Source organism: Thamnophis sirtalis, unplaced genomic scaffold (assembly GCF_051295495.1).
Source record: "Thamnophis sirtalis isolate CommonGarterSnake01/CBP01778 unplaced genomic scaffold, rThaSir2_p1.2 scaffold_3, whole genome shotgun sequence".
Lineage (NCBI taxonomy): Eukaryota > Metazoa > Chordata > Lepidosauria > Squamata > Natricidae > Thamnophis > Thamnophis sirtalis.
Genome location: NW_028261383.1, coordinates 140,919 through 152,127, shown reverse-complemented (window position 1 = coordinate 152,127; position 11,209 = coordinate 140,919). Strand labels below are relative to the sequence as shown.

Below are 11,209 nucleotides of genomic sequence, written 5' to 3'. Positions count from 1 at the left end.
GTGGATAAAAGTCAGGAGGTGGAGATGAATAGGTGCGGCAGAGAACGATTCCTCTTCCGTCCAGCTGCATTTAATAGCCTGCAAGTTAAACTTTTTGCCAGGTCTGCCGGCACTAATAAAGGAATCTTTACTTCACGTCAGAGGGTTGCCGTGTTTGAGGACACACAAGATACACATAAGAAAAAGAAAGTGTGTGTTTGGTGTGTGGGAAATGTTTTTCTGGATTGTCTACCTGTGTCTGGGTCAGAACAACTGTTACCTTTATGACCTGCTTTTGTGTTTTTTGAAAAGATTTCAGGATAAAATCTTTTTCGACGCTACAAGAATTTCTATCGGCTCCCTCTGAGGGGACTCACAAATGCAGGACAACCATTGTCTCATTTCAAGCAACGGATTTTCCACACCCCAAGCTCTGATGTGGTTTGTCACCCGTAAAGAGGGTCCTGCCATCTGAGCACCTGGAGGGTTTATCTGGAGGGCATTTTTACCTCCAGACCCAGGTAGACAGTCCAGAAAAATATTTCCCACACACCAAACACACAATTTCTTCTCCTTGTGTATCCTTTCCTGATGCATTTTTAGCTTTGATTTACAATGAAAAGGTTTCTCTCACTCTGCACCAGTGGTGGGGTCCTACTGGTTTGGCTTGCTTCGGCTGAACCAGTAGTGGTATGCCGGCCTGGGAAACAGAACCGGCAGCAACCCAGGCTGGCCACGCCCCTGAACCGGTTCCCCGGTTACCATTGTCGCCACAGCCATCTTGTTTTCGAGTTCTGCGCATGCACGAATGAACCGCGTGTACAAACGAACTGGCCAGAACCTACTCCTGCTCTGCACGCTTCTAAAGGCGATTTTTCCTGTGCGATTTTGGGTGTGCCTTGAAAAATGCTGATGGGTGGGTGAAATATTTCTCACAATCTGAACATTTATGTGGTTTTTTTCTACTCTGGATTCGCAAGAGTACTTTTTCCCACGGGAAAAAAAAACATTTATTGCACTCGGGTAGAAATTGAGTTCAGCAGCTCTGCTTTCTCTCTGCTGCCTGTTACTTCTTTGTCATCATCTCTTTTTAGTGGACCAACTGTTGCCTTGATTTTGGGTACTCCCAATTCCGAAGTTATAGGGAAATACATGCAGAGTTTGGAAGGCATGTAGAGTGCTCCTGGGGGCTGGGGAAGGCAAAAACGAGCAAAAAACGGCCCATTTTTGTGATAATGGGGTGTGTAGAGAGTTTTGAAGGCCTGTAGAGTGCTGCGGGGGGCTTGGGAGGGCAAAAACACCCCCATTTTTGTTAAAAACAGGCCATTTTTCACTTGTTTTTTCCCTCCCCAATGCATCCCATTTTTGCGAAAAACGGAATGCACAGGGCGGGGTTTTGGGAAGCCAAAAATGCTGTATGCAGTGTATAAGATGCACCCAGATTTTCACCTTTTTGGGGGGTAAAAAGCTGCATCTTATACTCCGAAAAATACGGTAAGTATAAAAATACAATTAACAGTGAAAAACTAAATGAAATAATTTGAGATTAGATAACGGAAGAATATATTTTAATGAAAATAAGTGTATTAATAGTAAAATTATAAGGATAGAAGGATTGGAAAGAGTATGAATGGGTGTAACATTAAATATTTGAATGATTGTGGCTGCTACTAGAAGTGTATATTGAAACATGGAAAATTGAAGGAAGGATCACGTCTTTGAATATTAAAAGGATAGGGAAAGTGGGGGGAAGAGGCTAAAATAGAGGTAGAAAGAAGTGGGGAATGCTAGTAAAATCAGACAATATAATGTATGGAAGAACTATTAGAAGGTTTAGAACTGAAAGACAATAGTAAAAGTTATGTATTAACAAAATGGAAAATGAAGTGTAATTACTGGGAATAACAATATTATGTTTACTTGTACTGAAATACATGATACCGGGGTATTACATCATTCACGTAATGAGATGTATGAAATTTTAAAAAAAACTTGCAAAAAGAAAAATAGCAATAGCAATAGCAGTAGACTTATATACCGCTTCATAGGCCTTTCAGGCCTCTCTAAGCGGTTTACAAAGAGTCAGCATATTGCCCCCAACAATCTGGGTCCTCATTTTACCCACCTCGGAAGGATGGAAGGCTGAGTCAACCCTGAGCCAGTGAGATTTGAACCGCTGAACTGCTGATCTAGCAGTAGCCTGCAGTGCTGCATTTAACCACTGCGCCACCTTGGCTCTTAAAAAGAATAAAAGGGTTTTCATTATTGTTCACAGCTGAAGAGATTTATCTCTGCTATGGACTTTTTGGTGCCTTTTTAGCTTTGATCTACTAGGAAAAGATTTCTTGCACTCTGCACACTTGTGAGGCTGCTCTCCTCTGTGACTTTGGGTGTGGATGCGAAGGGCTGAAGGTTGGGCAAAACATTTCCCACACTCCAGACGTTTATATGGTTTTTCTCCTGTGTGGATTCGTTGATGCATCACAAGAGAATATTTCCATGAAAAACTTTTATCACACTCTGAGCATTTGTGGGGTTTCTCTCCCGTATGGATTCGGCTGTGACTTATTAAGTGAGATGACTCAGCAAATACTCACCCACAGTAAAACTCTCCTCTTTCATTACTGTGGATGTTTTTATAATTCATTTAATAATTGGACCTCTTTTTAAAACTTGAAATACAAAAAGATACAAAAAGAAACAAAGAAATGGTAACATTGTAACATTGTAACACTGCTACTTGGAGGCTAGAGGTTTGTGCATTGGAAACGAAATACTTTTCTCACTGATTATCCTGGCTTGGCACTTCAAGGACTCACAGCTTGCTTATAGAGAGTGACAAGAAGAAGAAAAGCACACAGATGTTCCTTTGAAGTAGATTTTTAACCAGAGAAAGGTGAAATGTTATTGTGATGCTTAATTCTGCTAAAACCTTCTAAGCTAGAGTAGCAGTGTTTGTCAGCTGGAAATCATGGCACAATTTCAACACCAGAAAGAAGTTTTAAATCTGCAAAAGGTATTCTCAGAAATACAGACATTATCAAATACAAGTGAGAGGATAGAGAAGTTGGATTACTTTGTGCATCTAACAGTAAAATATGACGGAGAAGTTGAAGATGACGGAGAAAGTGAAGATCCAGCGAGGGGGAGGGGGCGTGTCCTTCCCCATATGCCCCTCCCCTCTAATCTCCACTCCCAGCCGGGACCATGCGCTCTGCAATCGCCTCTGTTCCTCCAGTGGGCGTGGAGCAGTGGTGGGTTTCAAAAATTTTTGGAACCTCTTCTGTAGGTGTGGCCTGCTTTCCGGGTCCACTGGTGGAACCTCTTCTAACCAGTTCGGTAGATTTGACGAACCGGTTCTACCGAATAAGTGCGAACTGGTAGGAACCCACCTCTGGCGTGGAGGGTGCCTCTGCCCATGGGAAGAGTGTCCCTCCCTGCAGGCTGGAAGCGGGGTTTCCTAATCCCCAGAGACCCCAAGACAGGAAAGAGGAATGTTTGGGGAGGGACCCAGATCTCCTCCTTCTTCCCATGGAGGCAACGCCCTGCAAGAGGGAAACAATCAGCCAAGCCCCTGCAGAATAGAAATGCTTTTTTAAATTTTTATTTATATCCACCTTTATTATTTTTACAAATAAGTCAAAGACAGTGAAGATATCCCACGGATCTTCCTTCACCTAGTTGCCTCACAACAACCCAGCAGGATGGTTTATGCTGAGAGAGAGAGAGACTGGCCCAAGGTCGCCCATCAGCCTTTCATGGCCAAGGTAGGACTGGAACCCAGGGCCCCAGGCTTTCTAATGCAGGCCCTTAACCTCTAGGCCATACTGGATGTCCTGGGTGTTGATTGCGAATGGTCATCTTTGAAGATGGGGGGACTTCAGCTCCCAGAATTCATGCTGGCTGGGGAGCACACAGCTTAAAATTTTGAAGTTGAGAAACACAGATATGGATGTAGAGAGGCATGTACCGCCGTCCATGTAGAGACACACATGTTTGAAGATTGTTTATGAAAACCATCCCCCCCCCTCACAACCCTTCAAGGAGACATGTAAGAATTCAAATCCACGATCAAGACCAGAACTTGTTTGAGATGAGTGAGGCTGGCAGGGCCCTTGCTCACTTGCAACAAGCAGCTGCAGAAGGGGAGACAAACCATTATGAAATGGAGAATTAACCCAGGAAATGTGACTTTTCTGTCGCAGCCCCTGGGAAAGACCCTTTCCTGGAGGGGAGATGCTGCAGCCCCCTCAACTTTCTGGAAAGCTTTAGGGGGCTGTTTCCCTCCCCAATGTCTGGGACAGAGGAAGTCTGGGACTGGAGAATTTGGTTGTGTTTGTGGGTGTGTCTCAGGCACCTGATTGATTTGGTTTTCTTTTTTTTTATTTATTACACAGACAACAATGGGAAAGGGAGAAGATGGGGAGAAAAAAAAAGGGGGGAGGGGAAACCCATCTTCACATACAATATGTCGTTTGATCACCGGTGCATATACATCCCATATCTCTCTGTTGTATATTTAATAAACACCACAATAAGCTAGGGTTTAAAAAACAAAGGAAAAAAAAACAAAATAAAACAAGAGAAAAAAAGGGGGGAGGGGGGGAGGCCAAAAAGGACAAAGTCCAAAAAAAGGGGGGGGGGAGCCATCATCACATGCAGCATGTCGTTTGGTTACGGTTGTTTTAACATCTACATCTTCAAATAATATTTACCATCTCAGATATTTCCTCTAATGTAACTAAAGGCCTCATTTTCCTTCTACAACATATATTCAGTTAACATTAGCATTATTTTCCCCCAGAGAGTATACTTCTATTCATTGTTAACCTTGCATTTCATACCTTCAAACAGAGATCTTATTCCTTCATTGTTCAACAAGGCATCGCTGCCTATATATACCAGTTTTCATTTGTTCCCCTATTAAGAGTTGCAGATTGTTTTGGTTTTCTTGATTTTGGCTTTAGAGTTGCGAGTCCCTTTTCAGAGTTGTGTTTTACAAGACAACTCTGTACACAGAGTCCAATTTTTGCCTTTATACAATGACCCACTTTTGCACAATGCCCCAAGGTTTATCAGCGCTTTATGACATTCAGTCCACAATTTACAGCATAGATGTTTCCTAACGGGGCAAAGAAGCTAACTTGTGAGGTGGGTGGTTTCCATATTTGATACTAAATAAATATAAATAAATAACTGCAGGTGATTCCTCAACTTTCAACCTTAAGTGGGTCTCTGCACATTATGGATCCGGGTCATGAATAGCTTTGGCAGGTGGGGTCCATTGAAACTGTGAAAGGTGAACCCCCATGGCTGCCTCTGCCCTCCAGCTGTGCCTGATTAGCTCTGGACTGAAAGGGGGGACCAACCCAAACTCAGCCTCTCCCACTTGAGCTCAGAAGGGAAGGAAGGAGAGAGAATCCCACACAGGAGGGGCCACGAATAATGAAACCCCCCCCTTTGTTGGCAGGAGGAGCTGAAGGCCGGCAGGTGGAGATGGTCTGTGTGTGTGTGTGTGTGTGTGTGTGTGTGTGTGTAGGAATTAGCAGTGTGAAACAGGCACACTGGGCTCTTTTCCCTACTTCCAGTTGACCTTCTGTGTCTCCCAGGACTGGACCTTCTTCCCAGAGAGCCCGAAATCCATAAGGAGAAAGAGCCTCCATCAGACCTAAGGAGCATCCGGGTACCAGGCGCCTTGGGGGAACCAGGTGTCCGGATCAAGGGGCTCACAGGGGGCCCCGCCCTGTGCTTGGAGGGGTGGGGAGATGCCAGAAGCCCCCTGAAGTAGCCAATAGGAGTGCGGCTGATCCTGGCTTTTGAGCATATCAGCATTCAAAGTTTTTAGAACCTTCGCTTTTGTCAGTTTAGTTATGATGGTTCCACAGTTGTTGAAATTCATTTTTCTCATTAATCTACCCTCAGTACCTCATATTGATAAAGAAAGCAGCAGGATTTGACTGCAGAGCATGGCACCATCTGATTGCCATTTTGACTCTTTTGACTATCCATAATATTTTTTTAAGAGTTATCTACGCAGATCAACAAAAGAACTTTAGCACAACTGTGTACAGTATGATTGTGAATATCCTGTATGTATGTGCGTGAACATATGAAAAAACAATGTGAAAAACAGAAAAAATCCCTCCCCAAAAGATAGTAGGAAAAATAATTTTTTCCTCTTCATCCTCAGCCAGCATATTCAACATCAACCCTTTATCACTAAATAAAATAATAGGATGCATCTTCATTCCACCCTCAACCCATTTTAATCCTCTCTAAATTTTCACTTCTTATTCATTAACAAGGGCTAGTAAAAAATAACAAAAAGATCTGGGTGCAGGTGATGATTGTAGCAGCTTATGACCCGAAATCCATTCCCCATTTGTGGTCATAATCAAAGACTTCCAGTTCTCTGCCAACACACATATAACTCAGTTCCTGGTGAATTTTAACATGTGACATTTAAAAATGCATGTTTTCCACATTGTTCACGACTAAACAGGTTTATCTCTGTTGTGGACTTTCTGGAGCATTTTGAACTTTGATTTGCTAGGAAATGGTTTCTCACACTCTGCATACTTGTATGCCTACTTTCCTGTGTGATTACGGGTGTGCATCAGGAGTGCTGAAGGTTGGGCAAAACATTTCCGACACTCATTTAAATGGTTTTTCTCCAGCGTGGATTCGCTGATGCATCAAAAGAGAATTTTTCTGAGAAAAACATTTATCACACTGAGCATTTGAGAAGTTTCTCTCTTGTATGGATTCGGCTGTGACTTCTAAGGTGAGTTGAATCGGCAAATGCTTTCCCACAGTTTAAACATTTGAATTTTTTTTCCCCCGTGTGAACTTTCTCATGACTTCTAAGGGCTGATGAGGTACGATAAAATCTTCTACATTCGTTGCATTGATACGGCTTCTCCCCTGTGTGGATTTTATGATGTGACGAAAGGTCTCCACTTTGAGCAAAAGATTTCCCACATTCTACGCATCTGTAGGGCTTCTCTCCTGTGTGGACCCTCTGATGGGTTTTAAGGTTTGGTTTATGGGAAAAGCATTTTCCACACTCCCCACATTTGTAGGGTTTCTTCCCTGTGTGGATTCTCTCATGAACCCGAAGCTCACCTATCAAATAAAAAAATTTCCCACACTCCCCACATTGATAGCGTTTTTCCCCTTTGTGCCTCAGTTGGTGTCTCTGAAGCTCGTAAGAATATACAAATCGTTTCTCACATTCTGGGCATTCAAAAGGTTTCTCTCCAGTGTGAATTCTCTGATGTTGCAGCAGGTTTGATTTCCAGGAAAAACACTTCCCACATTCCAGGCACTTTTCATTTTTCTCCCTTGTGTGTGTTTTCCAATGACTCTGAAGAGATGAACTCCAGGTGAAACATTTTCCACACTCAAAGCATTTGTAAGGTTTGATTCCTGCATGAATCTTCTCATGGGAACAAAGATGAGCTTTCTGAGAAAAGCTCTTCCCACATTCCCAACACTTGTAAGGTTTCTCCCCTGTGTGGATTCTCTCGTGGTTTCTGAGGGTGGGTTTTTCACGGAAAAATTTCCCACATTCCAGACACTGGTGAGGTTTCTCTCCAGTGTGGATTTTCTGATGTGTAAGAAGGTGTGCCTTTTGACCAAAGCGCAAGTCACATTCCTCACATTTATAGGGTTTTAGTCCTGGGGGGATTTTGAGATCTTTGGAATTTTTCCCAGAGAAGGATTTCTTCCCCTCCGAACCTTGACTGGATCCTCTTCCCACATGGACCTTCCTGTGGGTCAAAAGGAGGGACCTGCTGGCAAAGGATTTCCCACATTCTGAGCATTCATAGGATTTTTTTGCAATGCTGCTTGTGTTTGATGGGGGATTCAAGCGTTTCCTAAGCTTCATCCTTTCGGGCGGCTGCTGCCTTGGGCTGATTTTCTACCCTCTGTTGACAGTTACCTTCAAGGTAAATCCTTGCCCACAATCTTTTATCCGCTGTTGGAAGGAAAAACAGAGAAGAGTATTTCCTTTTCGGAAATGTAGAGAGTCACAATATCTCTAGAAGGAAAACACTTATGTTGTTGTGGTCATTAAGTGATTTTTGGGAGGTTGTTAAGTGAAGGCAGACCCAGGGAAGAGGTGGAGGGGTGCCTGAAGGGGGGCGGGGAGACCCTGGAAGTCCAGCACAGGCCACGCGTGAAGTAGGAGAGCTGCAGCCGCCCCCAGAAGCCTCAGTCGCCCCACCTGGGCCCTGCAATGGGGCAGAAGTGCCAAGATGGTGCCTTAAGTGGAGTTCTGGGGCCTTCAGCCATTTCAGCCATCTGCCACTGACCCCAGGACTGGACTTCAGCCCAGTGTCACTGCTGCCATCCAGAAATGCCCCCTTAATTCCCAGACCGGAGGCCTCTGCAGCCTTCCTTCCATCCTCCAAGCCGCCTGTTCCATGTTGTTTCCAAGCAAAGTGTCCCAAAGCATCTCTAAGCTTCTCCAGGAACCCCTCCAGTCAAATGCAGACTCTGCTGGGACTCTGATGGCCTCTCTCCCCCACAAGACAAAGCTGTGCTTCTCACCTGGGATTTCAACCACTCAATGACCAGAGAAATCATTACACTAATTGAGCAAAGCCATCAGGTGATACCTCACATAATGACCACTTTGCTAAACAAGCGAGATTCCAATTCCATTGGTAGTCATAAGTCGAGGACTACCTACAGGCACCCCAAAAGATTAAGGCATCACGGAAGCCAAAGAGGAGGAAAGAGAGTTGAGGTGAGTGTAAGCAACCCATTTTTTCTTCCCTTTTCTGATTATTCCACTTACAAGCTCCATCCCATCATGACTCCTTCATCCTGGCTTCCTTGTGACACATTGGCTCCCCCTGCATGGATCCCTTTCACGGCTCAGTCTCTTCCTCTCCTTTGTGCTGTTTGTGTGCTGTTTAAATCTGCCTATCTTCCCTATCTCCTATCTCTTTGAGGGGCTGCTCCAAGGGACTTATGAGAGTGAAAATGGAGAGAAGAAGATAAGTGTAAACACAACAGCATCAAGTCATGAAATGGTAAACAACGGGATAAACAATGAAGGTACAGTAATGTCAAATGAAAAATGGACGGTGGGTGAAGCAGGGAGTGTGGGTGGAAATAGGCTTTGCTATCAGTCTAGTGGCCCCCTCCTCTCTACCTGCCCCACAGGGATCCTTCAGTAGGAAGTGCCCCACCTGCCTTGGGCACGAAGGGAACGGAGCAGCTGTTGGCTTCTCCATCCAGAGCTTCCCTTGGGGCCCCATCTGGTTCCTTCCACAACCCAGGGATTATCAGAAGACACGGGACTGTCTGAATTGAGACCATCCCTCTGCATTTCCTACCCGGATGGGAGAGAGGCCGGCCGATTCCTTGGGACACCCCAGATTGCTTCTCCGATGCCCTGAGCACAACCAGGTCAGACCAAAATGCTGTGTGTGTGTTTGTGTATTAGAAGGAGGAGCTCAGTCAGGACACCCTAAAAGAGACTCGATCCCAGAAGATCCCACAGGAAAGGAGGAGGGGGAAATGGCTCCGATTCAGAGTTTCATTTTTCTCCAGGGGTGACAGCACAGGAACCCCGAAAAGGATCATTGCCGATCAGAGCAAATAAAGCTACACATAAAGATTTTTAAAAAGCTTATTTTCCAAACCAAGTTTCATTGACTCACCTTTAATATTGTCTCTGGGTTACTTGTTACCCCTCTGGGTCAAGGCCAGGGAGGATCCCCACCGCCAAACAGTTTGATTTCTCCTTAACCGATTGGCCCTTTGTGCAGGAAGCTCCTCCTCCAAAGGGGACAAGATTTCCTAATTTTCTAAGATTGAGTCCCAGCCAAAATTTCAGGAGTTCTGATCCAAAATGCCCCTTTCTCTTCTCTGGAGTTCACAGCCACATCTTCACTATTCCCCTGCAAAGGGAAATGAAAAGGACTCAGATGCTGAGCTTAATCCAGAAACGACCTGGAGGAGGAAGAGAAAAATAGGGTTGTTTGAGGAGGATACAAAATAACAGGAGACGGAATCGAGGTTCAAGAAGATCTTGATGGGCCAAAATGGAGGAAACCAGCAGGATGAAGCCCAAGAGGGACCAATGCATAGGAAACCTCAAAGGAAGGTGAGAGAGATCAGAAAAGGGCTCCTCTTTCCTGCTCTTTTTGGAGGTTGCAAGGCTTCCCCCCAGCATCCACCCTGAAGGGCCACATCACAGCCCCTTCAGGACAAAAGAAGGAAAATATTTCTCCTGATTCTACCAAGCAGATTCAACATTAGCATAAGAACAAAGGATTTCATCTGTTCCCCTTTTAAATTGAGCTCAGAGAAAAAGGATCTTTGTGGGTTAAGACAACATGAACTCAATTCAGTTCATTTAGAGCCTTTTTTCTTTCTCCCAAACTCTCCTCTCCCCACTGCAATGAGGTCGCTCTGTGTTAAGAGCACATTACAAACCTCAACAAAGGTTTTAAAGCTCCGTTTTTCCAACTGCACGTGTGGGATAGGGATGCTCAGAGACCTCGGACGGACCACAGAGAGACCTTCTAAAAAAATAACTTACCCCAAAGTTCCTTCCCGGATTCACCCGGAGCCCCCTCGGGGAGCCTTTCCCGGGAGAGGAGCGGGCAGATCCAGCCGAGGGACGGAGCCCCTTTTGTCCCCCTGGAGGGAAGGGCGGGATCCGCTCCCTTCAAGCAACGCCAGAGCCCGGATCTCCCCGAGGAAAATCCTGCGAGCCGAAGATCGGGATCCGCAGCTCCCTTCCTCCTGGCGGGGGGCGGGGGGGAGATCTCCTGGCTGGAGGGGCGGCCTGGAGGGCGAAGGGAGAGCAGCCCCACCTGCCCCCAGCGGGATCCAGGAGCCTCTCCCGAAGGATCCAGCGCAGATCCTCCGAGGAAGGAGCGGAAATCACGGTGGGAAGCGGAAATCCAGCCAGTAAGGCGGAGGGGGGGGGGAGAGAGAGACAGAGCCGGGGGCGGGGCTTCTGCTCTCCTTAATGACTCCGCCCTTCGCCCTGTGGCCCCTCCCCCTATTGCAGCCTCAGCCCCTCCCCTTCCCAGCTGGGGCTCCTCCCCTCCTCCTCCTGTTGCAGTCCGGGGTGCCTCTGCCCATGCGAAGAGCGCCCTTCGGTTCCCCGCCGGGGCTCCAGCATCCCTGAGGGCAACGGAAGGCCCGAGAGTGGCGGAGGGAAGGGCGGGGATGGCGGCGCCTGCCGAGGCTGGAGAAGAGG

At 45.9% G+C, this 11,209-nt stretch overlaps 1 protein-coding gene across 1 annotated transcript; it reads right to left on the bottom strand.

The window, feature by feature from the left end:
- Window positions 1–2,248: 2,248 nt before the first annotated feature.
- Window positions 2,249–10,914, bottom strand: LOC106553935 (uncharacterized). The gene is made up of 4 exons (XM_087711231.1): window positions 10,541–10,914; window positions 9,657–9,948; window positions 6,787–7,960; window positions 2,249–2,574 (listed from the first exon to the last, which is right to left on the bottom strand). Exons 3-4 carry the CDS (start codon window positions 7,868–7,870, stop codon window positions 2,249–2,251), a joined length of 1,410 nt encoding a protein of 469 aa, XP_087567357.1. The 5' UTR covers window positions 7,871–7,960; window positions 9,657–9,948; window positions 10,541–10,914.
- Window positions 10,915–11,209: the final 295 nt, after the last annotated feature.

Bases quoted from the DNA above. Each gene is read 5' to 3' on its own strand.
- LOC106553935 (XM_087711231.1), bottom strand. From the start codon at position 7,870: ATGAAGCTTAGGAAACGCTTGAATCCCCCATCAAACACAAGCAGCATT. The intron at 2,575-6,786 runs AAGCATTTGCCG...TTTACTGTGGGT, and splicing joins CAAATGTTTAAACTGTGGGA to GAGTATTTGCTGAGTCATCT.